At 38.9% G+C, this 11,782-nt stretch overlaps 1 protein-coding gene across 1 annotated transcript; it reads right to left on the bottom strand.

Moving 5' to 3' along the window:
- Nucleotides 1–229: 229 nt before the first annotated feature.
- Nucleotides 230–11,160, bottom strand: LOC104156645 (pre-mRNA-splicing factor ISY1 homolog; the record flags this gene model as incomplete). Its single annotated transcript, XM_009703728.1, has 9 exons — nucleotides 230–449; nucleotides 1,905–1,991; nucleotides 3,859–3,968; nucleotides 6,354–6,476; nucleotides 7,373–7,490; nucleotides 8,209–8,321; nucleotides 8,489–8,531; nucleotides 9,274–9,339; nucleotides 11,109–11,160. Coding segments are annotated over 9 exons (820 nt in total), but the record flags the coding sequence as incomplete, so codon positions are not given.
- Between the last annotated feature and the right edge of the window lie 622 nt (nucleotides 11,161–11,782).

Below are 11,782 nucleotides of genomic sequence, written 5' to 3'. Positions count from 1 at the left end.
CAGCTAGTTTTCCTTCAGGATTTAAGGAGTCACTGGCTTTGCAGTTCTGTCTGTAAAAGCCACAACTGCACAGACCGTTTTTACAAAGTAAAAGGATTGAACAGTTGCTGAAGATGTCGAGGCAAGTTAATGTAGGTTTGATCTTTTACAGCACTGAAGTACAAGCCATCCTATTGGAAAACCAAAATTATGGTTTTCCTTCTGCAGAACACACTGTAACTTCATCAGTTTACCCTTAACATCCAAAGGGACTTTCAGAGCTAAAAGTGTTTGCTACCAGAATATATGAACTTGTTGCTTTTAGATGGATTATACAAAAAACAGGACATACTGGTGCAATGTTACAGTCCTAAAAGTGTTTTTGCTTCTTCGCTCTGTGCCATCAGGGTTTCACTGGCATACTTCTGGAGAAGCTCCATCTTCTTTCTCCGTACAAGAGCTTCCTCAATCTGAAAATATAAAAATAGGATGACATTCAGCTTAACTGAGATGCTGAAATCTAGCATGCTTTGCCATTAAGACAGGAGGAAGAAAAACACAGGAAACAGACTGTGAAAGTTAGAGGTGTGTACTAGAGCAGAAGTAGTTGAATTAAGATAAGTTGATAAGATAAGTTGAATTAAGATAAGCCAGGAGTATCTTTCTTAATACTCAACTGAAGCTCACGGAAGTCAAAAGAAGCAGTAAAATAGATGCCTCCATTTCAGATCTATGCTCCTAGACTTTTTAATTAGGATGTTAGATGCTACTTTATTTTACTCTCAGTACAATCACTTGAATTTTGATTCAAACAATTCTCTCCGACACAGCTTTAACAAGTGCAGAACACGTGGAGTTACGCCACACTAGTCCACACCCCTGAAATAACACTTCAGTGAATGTGCCTCTCACATTAGCAATGGCTATGAACCTCTTACCTGAATTTTGGGTGCCAGCAATATGTGATTCTTCAACAAACATGTACTTTAAAAATCTACTAATTGCAACCTGCAAGACTTGTTTTAATCTCAGTAATGATTTTATATTTCTCCAAAGGGCACACAGCATCTCTCAAAAATAAGCGTTATGAACCTTAGCTTTTTGTGACTTAGAATCTAGAAGGCGTAATCCCATAGGCATAAGATATGGAGTGATTAGCCACTAAAAAAGAGAAAAGTTACACTGACTACTGTCTAATTAGAAAAGATTGCTAGTAAATCAGTGGTTATGTATTAGAAAGCCAGTTTTGACTCTCAGTTATGCTCTCTTCATTAAGAGAATTCAATCTGCCAGAGAGCAATGTTTTTAACCCTAATTTCTCTCCTCCAGTTTTGACAAGTCATTACGTGTGTATTTTGTTGAATGTCCAGGATCATGACTTCAAAGGAGAATACAGCATTGTTATCTGATAAGATGGCAGCAGGGGACAAACTGTCACATGCTACCTGTGTGATATAAATGCATGCCTACCAAAAGATACGGAACTCCAGAACCTCCCTGAGTTACATTTCAAACAACCTGTCATTGTTAAGGTAACACATACCCCAGAGCAGTTTCAAAATATAATAGTCAATTCAAAGTCATGCCACTCATCCCACTAAATTAAAAAAAGTTAGTCCGTCAGCAGAAAAGCACAGTGAAGATATCGCACGCAGTCAGGGTTATTTGATCATAAGACCACACCACTTTTCAATTTATGTAATACTTATGAAGGTTTTGGAAATTCTCAGGTGAAAAGGGTTACAGCAATGGTACCATAATTCTGGCGAGTTCCACAGCAGTTGCAAGAGGATTAAACAGCTGCAGAGTTAAGTCACAGAAATAACAAACCAAGGACACTTTTACTGATGACTCGCCGTAAGTTAAGATCTCTGTCTTGCAAAAGCCAGAGTGCATGTCTGCAACTTAATTTTGTTATGTCTTACCTCCTGTTGAGTTGGCACTGGAACATGTGCAATAAATTTCTGTTGGCCTTCTTCACCTTCTTTTTCCTTGCCACCCTCCTCATCAGACTGAAAAAAAAAGAAAAATAAGTCACATCAAGTTTACTTTCTAAAGAGGTCATCAAAAAACCTTTTTTACTTGTTTTCCCAGAATGAACCAGATAGAGCATGATCAACGCTACAAACACAAGATGTAGGTGAATAGGACCAAACAACAAAGGAATATGACAGGCATCATGTTCAGATCCTGCACCTTGACATTTTCAGAATTACTGATTTCATTCTTCATATTGCTTTTCCTCTGCTGTGACATGGGCATGAATGTAAAGCTATTTCCCTCCTCTTCAGTATCTCTCTGACTGCCATAGCAAAGCTATAAACGAAGGAGGAGCCAGCTAACCAAGAAGAAAGCAAATGGTTTAAAAATATATGTACCGCTTCCCTGTATAGTTCTGTACTGCTTTGTCCTCACACCTGAGAGCTGGGCTTATGAATCATAATACAAATAAACCAGGGTACTGAAGGAACCACCCGTTTTACCTTGTAGACTATCTCCTTTTTATTCTTGTGATAAACCCACTTAGGCACAGACTGCAAAATAAGCACTAGTTTCCAGTACCCCTTTCACAGATCTTGGAGAGCGGCAGCAACATCCCTCTTCTGGCAGCAGGGAGAAGAAAAAAACCAAGAGCCATGTCACAGCATGTCCTGGTTTGGCTGAAACAGAACTATTTCTGCTTTCAGTAGATTTTTATTTTTTTTTTTCCTTCAGTTAAGTTTTCTTAGTAACTGCCTTGTCTGAAGCTGACTACAGGTTTCAGGCAGGGCCCGCTTTCAGAGTTGATGGCGGTTGATGTCTGTAGTTGTTGCTGGGGCAGGAGCAGGATTGTTCTGCAGAAAGGCCCATAGGTGTGTGCTTGTTCCCTGTGGGCTCTCTTGGGTTCCGCTGGGCTCCACGTGGGGAGGCGGAAGAGGGGTCGCATCCCCAGGGAGCTGCAGAGGGGACAGGTGACCAAGGACTGACCAATGCAGTATTCCATCCCACTCACGTGAATACTCAGTATAAACCTCAGGGGTCACGGGGGTCCACCCTCTTTCCCTCATGGTCGGCATCCTGGCAGGACTCTGCTCGCTCTCCTCCCTCCGACCCTGACCGTGCACCTGCCTGCTGTGGAGGCAAGTTCTGGGAGGTCCGGGTGCCCGCCCTGCCCTGTGAGCACTGCAAGCCGCTGCGGCGCAGCACGCCGTCCCACAGTCATCATCGGGAAGAGCAGTATCGGTTTTGTATATTTCTATTTCTATTATTAGTAGTATTAGCTTTAATATTATTTATACTGTTTTTCACTGTTATTGTTTTATTAAAGTTTGTTTTAAGTTCCAACCCGTAAATCTCTCTCCCTTTTCTCCTCTCCTTCCCCTTCTGGGAAAGGCCGGGGTTAACAGAGAGCATCTGCCGCCCTTAAACGGTGACACAGCAGTTGACTGCAGCATCAGCAAAGCCTTGCTGTATCAGGATCTAACCATAAACAAGACCCTGGTAACCCTTGGTTTTGCTACATATCGACAGTACACAAAACCACTTGTGCGGTTACTGATGTAGATTGTACTTAGAAGCAAAACTGATCAGTGTTAACATCACACTGCCTTTCAAATACCAATGTTCCAGGTAGTGACAGTTAAATCGCAACAAGTTCTCAACTGTTACTTGTTTCTCACTCAAGTAAAAAGTCTTCCCTACTCGTCAGCTTTCATCGCTCCCTAAACTTGGACCAAGTGTACTCACCTACTACTGATTTTTACTAAACAGGGACAATTGTGAGTTAGGAAGAGAGAAGGGCAGAACACAGCAGCAAACAGGTTCTCACAAAATAACTCTACATCAAGAAGGCAGCATAGAAGACACATGAAATGTTACATCACCTTAGCCATCACATACCTCATCATCATTGACAGCATAGATATTTACTTCCTCCTCCTCTTCCTCCTCACCTCTTGCAAGTCGTGCTTCTCTCTCCATTTTCCATTTTTCCACTGCTTCTGCTATAACTGGTTAGCAAAGGAAAATGGCAAGTATATCTGAGAGCAAGTTAAAGCAGCATGGTCTTATTTCCAAAGTTTTTCCAACAGACTTCAACTTCTTGCTTAAATCTTCTACATCAGTAACGCAGATTACTGTAGAATCTTGATGTAGTATCTAATAAAATATATCAACGTAGTCTGAGCAAAACCTAATGCTAGCATTGTGAAATTGTGGTACTTGCTAATGCCTTAATTTGGGTACATTTTAGACTCTTAACTGTCATGAATAAATATCAATCTACTTTCTGAACCGAATAACAGGGTCAGATGACCAGGCTAAGCGGTGCTCTCAGCTTCGTAGCATGTCAACAGCTATAGCAATGTTGATCACAGTGTAGTTAAACAAACATGATTATGCTCCTTACAGTGACCACCCACATAAGTCTGTCTTTTCATCTCATAGTGCATTTCTCTTAGTGCATAATTCCAATTCTGTAACTTGCTGCTAGCTAGGAGCTGTTAGGCTGCTGTATCTTTATTACACAGCACAGTGCTAGTAAGAGAGCTAAAACAAGCTTTAAAGAAGCTTAATCAGTGACATCACCAGTGTATAAAAATCCTAGGGACACGCAAGATTAATGCAACTAGGTAGTACGGAATGCCTACAACAATAGAAGTCAGCAGTCACTCCTCCTAGTTCGCAAAGATTAAACATTAAAATGCTCTCCCTGAGAAAGCAAGATCTAATTAACCAGTGGCAAATGGCTGAGTTCTTGTGTGGTTTCATAACAGAAAAGGTACCCCAAATTAAGAAGCTTTTTTCAGTACTTTGTTTCACAAAAATTTAACTCTTCTGATATCAAGGTAAAAACCACAAGAGTCCAGACAAGAAGTGACCCTACAAGAATCTTAGCTATTGTACATTAATAGTACACCTATTGTTTCTGTTAGCATCTCTAGCCTTGTTATTTCAAGAGGCACAATCACCAAAGATGATAATTTTCTTAAATAACCACATGAACGCAGACAAGCTACCTCTCCTGTCTGTAAGATGTGCAAGATGAACACTGAGTGAGAGGCTGTTTGAGGAGCGCTGTACCACACAACTCCCCTTCTTATGCTATCAGCTGTCTGCCAGCCAGCTACCGTTCACTTGGTTTAAGGCTCCAGGCTATGCTGCAGGACACAGATAACTATTCCCTTAATTCCCCTCTTCCTCCTTCTCCCATAATCTAACTGACAAGGCATGATCTCTAACACACAATTCTATGAACATCTCACACATGGAGAAGGGATAAATATAAGAAGTGGATGACCATACCAAGAGACACCAGGTACCGATAACAGTTACAAGCTCAACAACTTGTAATCATTTAAACAAGTTACTTCCTGTAGTATCGTTTAAAGTTTTTCTCTCTAATTCCAGAGAGATAATTGTATACAAAAAGAAGCATCACTCAAGCAAAAACTGTCTCATCTGCTGCGTTCTGTGGAAGAGCCTGCCAAGGGTTCCTATACCAGGACACTTCCTACAGAGCAGTGAGGGTCTGCCTGCAGTTGAAGTTTCAGAAGAAGAGAACATAAAACAAACACACAATGCAAACTGCAACAAATTGCCAGGATCAGACAATGCTCATCAGAAGAACTAAGAGAACTATTTAGAAAACAGCTAAGCTCTTAAAGGTGGCGTACAACCTCTTGTTTAAAGCAACACAAATATCAGAAGATGGCACACAGTGCTGAATTTTAAAGGTTTCAGGAATTAGATTCATAATCCTGATGTCTTTATCAGGCAAGTCAGTAGAAACAAAGCTAGAGACCTAAGTGAGCGGACACATGGATAAATACTAGCTATTGAGAAAGTATGGGTTTCAAAGGAAACAATATTCACAAATGTGTTGAAATTCCAAGACAGATGACATGTGGATAAATTAGCATAGGCCACTTAGACTTCAGGGTTTCCAGAAGGTCCCCTCTAATCTCCAAGAAAACTATTATGGATAAATAATTAGGTGAGACAGGAAACAGATGGTACAGTCAGTTTTGACAAAGTAGGGAGACAACCACTTGAGTTCCGTAGATCTCCCTGCTGCAACCTACTCTTTTACATTCTTAAGTATGAAAAATATGGGGAAAAAAGGAGATTTTGCTTCAATAGCAAATCACTTGCTGACAATATTAAATCATTAACAGTAGTAAGATAAAAGCCAACTCTAAAGCATGCTCCCTCACCCCTGAAATGCCTTACACAATAGTGATTTAGTTACCTATGTGACAGATGAAGCCTGACAGCTAAGCACAAGACAACACCCGCGGGGGGCGGGGTGTGTGTGTGGGGGAAGATATCTTAACTTCAGAGTCCACCATTGCCTCTTCTGGGACTGCTTTATGCAGGTTTTCAATCTCACATACCTTTCTTTTCATGTTCTTGTTCCAGTGGCTCCAGAATACCATCATCTTCATCCCTGTAGCCATAGTATTCCGCATCAATGGCTTTCATAAGCTCAGCTCGAGTTTTCCGAGGTGGTGGGAGGGCTGAAACAACACAACTATCATTCACCCAGGTCCATCTTGATAGCTTGCTGTGCATTTCTGGTTCCTATCAACCTCACAGCAACTACAGCTACCTCCCTTAAGCTAATAACCAGTGCATGATCTGAACTGCTGTCAATATTGGGAGTACTGGTATTTTACTCTGGTCTGCACAAAACAGTTTAAACACGGGACCCGATGCTTCATATTGCACAGTTCCACCCTGTGCCAATTCTACACTGTCAAGCACACGGGTTTTTTTCCCCTTGTACTAGAGTCCCAGTACTGAGCGACATTACTATATGAAAGGAACTAAAAAATTGTCCCAAGCTCCCCTAGATCACATAGTACTTCCCATAATTTTTCTTTGCAGACGGTAAGTAAGAAAGAGTTGATTCAGTAGGCCTGCCTCACATTCAGGTCCAAGTAGCTCCCACTCATTCTATGACAAATCTATATATAAAGTTTTACCCACTTACATCTAGTTTTTTCTATTATGAAAGCTGATTCCTGTTTCTAAAATTATGTTCAAGTCAACTTCCTTTTTTTTTTTTTTTTTTTTTATCCTGAACTCAAAGTACTATTTAGAACTAACCAATAAAGTTAACCTATTATGCTGGAAAGTTTCTACAGAACATCAGTCCTTACCATTTAGAACTCTCAGCAGAAAACAGAGTTTACTCTTTTCTACAGTTCTTTAATTGCAAACAGCCAAAGGTGTTCTTTGCCCAAAGCAATAGCATTTAATTAATTACTTGTGTTCAGTGTTTCATTTAGCTGATCTAAGACATAGGCCAGAATATGCTGTTACTAGCATTCCTCACATAGTACAGCAGACATTTTACTCAAGATACACTACTATGTAGATTCATGTCTGGGAAGAGTTGCTATTCACTTACGTTCCTTTTCAAAAAGTTCTCTGACTCCTGGCAAATCCTTTGCAGCTCCAAAATATTTGTAACCTCTGTTTCCTGGAACTTCTTTCCCTTCATGATCTAACATTTTTGGTCCAATCCGCTGGAAAATAAACAGAGTTCATTGTTTAAAATCTTATTCCTCTTGCACCTTGTATTTCCTGTTTTCCTGGGCATGTTAACAGCTTAAAAATTGAGAAAGGAGATATGCTACACCAGTTCAAACTACCCCACAAGTAAAATGCCCTCGTACCTCATTTTTATACAAGCTCCCTACTTTAACTACAAATCACACATTTACAATGACCACAGAAATCAGAGTGCCCATATCAGATTAACCTTCACAAAAAAACTCTGCCTTATTCTCTGTACTAGTACATTCAGGTATCAGATAAACAAGCACTACTAAATCTGACAATAAGCATACATTTGACGTTTTGGCAAGCGAAAGCTAGTGTCATTATTTCATTTTCAGCAGTAACTAGGTGAGCCAAGTGAAAACCCTTCTACAGACTGATACAATACAATATAGAAAAACCCAACATCTACTGATGGGTAAAATCAGACCACTGCTGCAAACTCTTAACAGGAAGGCAAGACTCTTTGAACCACTGTTCCAAATGAAAAGTCTGATTTGCTCATCATGGAAAGAAATCTTTCTCCCAACACAAACTTGCATTTTTTTGGGGCTGAATAAAGTTCCTCTCTAATAAACGTTGGCCAAGTAATATGTGGTTAACCAAATGTTTCACAGATTTTTCTCATTAGTCACTTTACTTGTAAGCAGAACCACCATATAGTATAAAATAATCTACACTTACAGCATAATCAGGACCTCCTAGCTCCTTTATTCTGAATTCCCAGTGTCCTTTCTCCCTCAGAAGTTTATTTATTTCATCATTCAGGTCCCGAATTCTGAATTCACCTAATCCAGCTGTTAGAGGGGAAAAAGGCAATGAATTAGGCAACTTACTAGAAGCACCAGAGTAATTTCAGAATTTATGCAATGGAAACATTATAGTTCACTTGAAGTATGATTTTTACTGTAACTGCTTAGGACTGTAGATTCAAAAAAATAAAAGGTAATTAGAAAAATCTTACCATTTTGAATCTGTGCCACTTTCTTGGAAATTTCCCCAATGATCTAGTTAAATAAGAACACAGAAATAAGCCTTTTCTAGCCTTTTTTTTTTTTTAATTAAAAAATAACTCTAGAAAGATACAACTTCTAAGTTGGCTTTTTGATCTAGAAAATGGACCTGAGCCTATCAATTTCAAATATCAACATAGATTTTATTCAGACACAAATATAGTACCTCAGAAGCTTAAAAAACAAGGGAACATTTTTACAGCTGTATATGCAATAAGGGCAGGAGCATGTGAAGTACAGAGAAAGGCTGAGAGAGAATCAGATTTGATCTGCCTTAAGAGAAGATAAAAAGGGAATAACCCATTGCTGTCTCCAACTACCTAATGGAGGGTACAGAAAAGACAGCCAGACTGTTTGAGAGGTGTGTGACAATAGGACAAGTAGCAACAAACACAAGTTGGAATTAAGGAAATTCTGATTAAATTCAAGAGGGGAAAAATAAAAAAATCACTAAGGTGGTCATCAAACACTGGAACAGGGGCCCCAAAAAGCCGTGGAAATCAAATCCCTGAAGATACTCAAAACTCAGCTGGACGTGTCCCTGGGCAACTTGATGTAGTAGGACCTGCTTTGAACACTGTGGTGAACTAAATGATCTTCCAAGCTAAATTATTCTGTGATTTAACTGTTAGCAAACTGAAAAAGTCTGAAAAAAAATTGTAAGTAGGCTGTCTAAACAGGAAATGCCAAAGTTCTACCTACTATAGAATTAGAAAAATCTTTAGCTTGACATTACCTGACGCCTCCATTTCTCAGCTTTAGGCAATTCATTACACTCTGATGCAAGGAAAGGTCTTCGTTCCTGTATGACAGAAAGCCACACACCATGAAGTCTTAACCTAGCATCAATATATTCACAGCATTTCACGCAAACTTCTTTGCTTGATGAATCCCCAACTATGCTACCAAGCTCCAGTGCCTTCTGCTCCCACCGATTTTTAATAAGCGGAAAACAATAATTTACAGCCCTGCCAAATTAAACTATCACAGAATACAAAAATCTACTAAAATCCATTTTATTCAAAACAAAATCTGTCACCTGTTTTTTCAAAACAGCACACAGTTCTCTCCAATACAAATAACATTCCATTTAGGACAGCTGATTTACATCATCATTTTCAATATACTAGCATCTAAATAAAATTCACTGTCTTCCAAGTAGCTATTAAGTTTACGCCTTTCTTTCTCAATTGCTACTACCCAAATAATGTAATTTTTTTCCAAGATGATTTTGTTTTGTACTCTCCCAATTACAGTTTATCCAAAACATCTTTTTCCCAACCATCTTCACATTCTGTTGACTTGCTCACACAAACTAATACTTCATCTTACCTTTAGGACCCTGTGTGCAGTTATTTTGTCCCTTCCCTACAGTCCTTCCAAAGCTCTACCTTTTATATATATGAAGGAAGGCTTTTTAATAATATACCGGAAACTTTAGTCCATCTTATTCTCTGGCTGTTGTTCATGGAATCTTTTCCACTATAGTTTCCCCAAACTGTTATTTTCCACTTTACAGTTTTATATTGCTCGCACTTGTGTGTAAAACATAATTTCTTAAGATGCAAACATAGGACACTTCAGTTAGTTTCCAGAACTCCTTTGTCAGTTACCCAAAATTAAAAATTATAAACTTGTCCAAAAAAAGTTCTTGAAAACACCCTGATCCCCACATAAATATTCTTGCGATTTGAGTTACAATTCAGAGAAAAATGTACAGGAATATCCAGAGATAGTTGAGAATTAGTCTCTAAGGTTCTGTGTGGGTTGAGGGGTGTTATTTCTTTCATTATAGTGGGGGGGGTGTTTAAATTACAAAGTTGTTAAGTCCATTTTTTTGTTAATCTTACACCAATCAAAAAAAAAAAGCTGCATGACACTGATGACAGTTATGAGCAGATGCACAGCTATCACGTGTTGGGTTAATAACATGCCAACGTTGTGTCTCATGCAAAACTCGAGTTCACGATGATCCTGAAGGCTCTCTGTTTCATGGCTACTGTTTTGTCAGAATATTGCCAAGGAACAAGATTATGAAAAGGATTTCTCTACCTCTTCTGGGAAGAAATCCAAACAAACCTTGTGATTACTGGCAGTAAAAATAAGTGTATCTGCATCAATTTGCAAAAGTAGTTGCAGAAGGAGATAACTTCAGGCTCAAAAAAAAATTTCATTCTCTGCCCAGCATGCTGCCTCTATTTATAGCATTATTGTAGTTTGGGTTTTTTTCCAAACTATTACATATTCTACCTACATTACAGAAAAAAAATTAAGTGATGTTCAATTTACACTTTCTTTCCGGCAGCCAAGCCAACATACTTCTGAAACACACACATACATAAATTTTTAAACAGGTTATTTAGTTAAGAAAATTTCATTTACATTTCTGTTTTGTGCAACTGCAAAATACCGTCCCTACTTCAGCTGCTTTCCAGATGACTAATGTCAGACTCCCATAGGATACCTGAATCTGGCATACGACCTTTCTGACAGCCATCACACAGCTCTGGACATGGCTTGCATTCCACTCTTGACTACAGCTAACAAAGCTTTCATTTATTTACATCATACCTTTACTTTTCCTTCCTCAAGCTGAGCTTGCCGAAATCTTGCCAAGGCCGTCCTAAAGAAAAGAAGGGAAGCAGATTTACTTTTACAAATCTACATTCCAACAGGAACAAGTTTTGCTCTGGATGTTTATTATGGACTTAATTACAGCCTTTAGAAAGCAAAGGCTTGAACATATTAATTGACTAGCTCTTCTGGCTAGTGACTGCTTCAACACTAGATATCCTCAGTGGTTAATTTCTTAGATAAACAGAAAGCTTGGTAAGCAGCTATTTTTTCTGTTTAGCATGTGCCAGCACATTAGATAGTAGCAGCAAAGGAGGTCAACAAGCTATAAGCGAAAACATTAAGTTTGCATATCTTAGCAGGAGACACATCAAAAAGCAAACAAAAAAACCTCAAGAGAACAAAGCTTCAGTAAGGAAAGCAGCAGTTAGTAATCAAGTTTATTAAGATTACCAAAATATTCTGAGTCTCTCACAACTGAGCAGAGACTACACACACTACAGTTTTCTAAGAGTTTTATTTATTTACTAGGCATTTACTACTTAGATTAAAAAGCACAGTACAATCGAGCGCATTTAAAACATTTAACAGCACACCTATACCCTGCATCTAAGCCAATTACCTAGCTCCATCTGCTGTTAAGAGGCATTTTCAGAATGAAAATCATAGAA

Source organism: Cariama cristata, unplaced genomic scaffold (genome assembly GCF_000690535.1).
Source record: "Cariama cristata isolate BGI_N322 unplaced genomic scaffold, ASM69053v1 scaffold44007, whole genome shotgun sequence".
Classification (NCBI taxonomy): domain Eukaryota; kingdom Metazoa; phylum Chordata; class Aves; order Cariamiformes; family Cariamidae; genus Cariama; species Cariama cristata.
The sequence above is the reverse complement of the archived record's forward strand: the minus strand, read 5'-3'. Positions and strand labels throughout refer to the sequence as shown.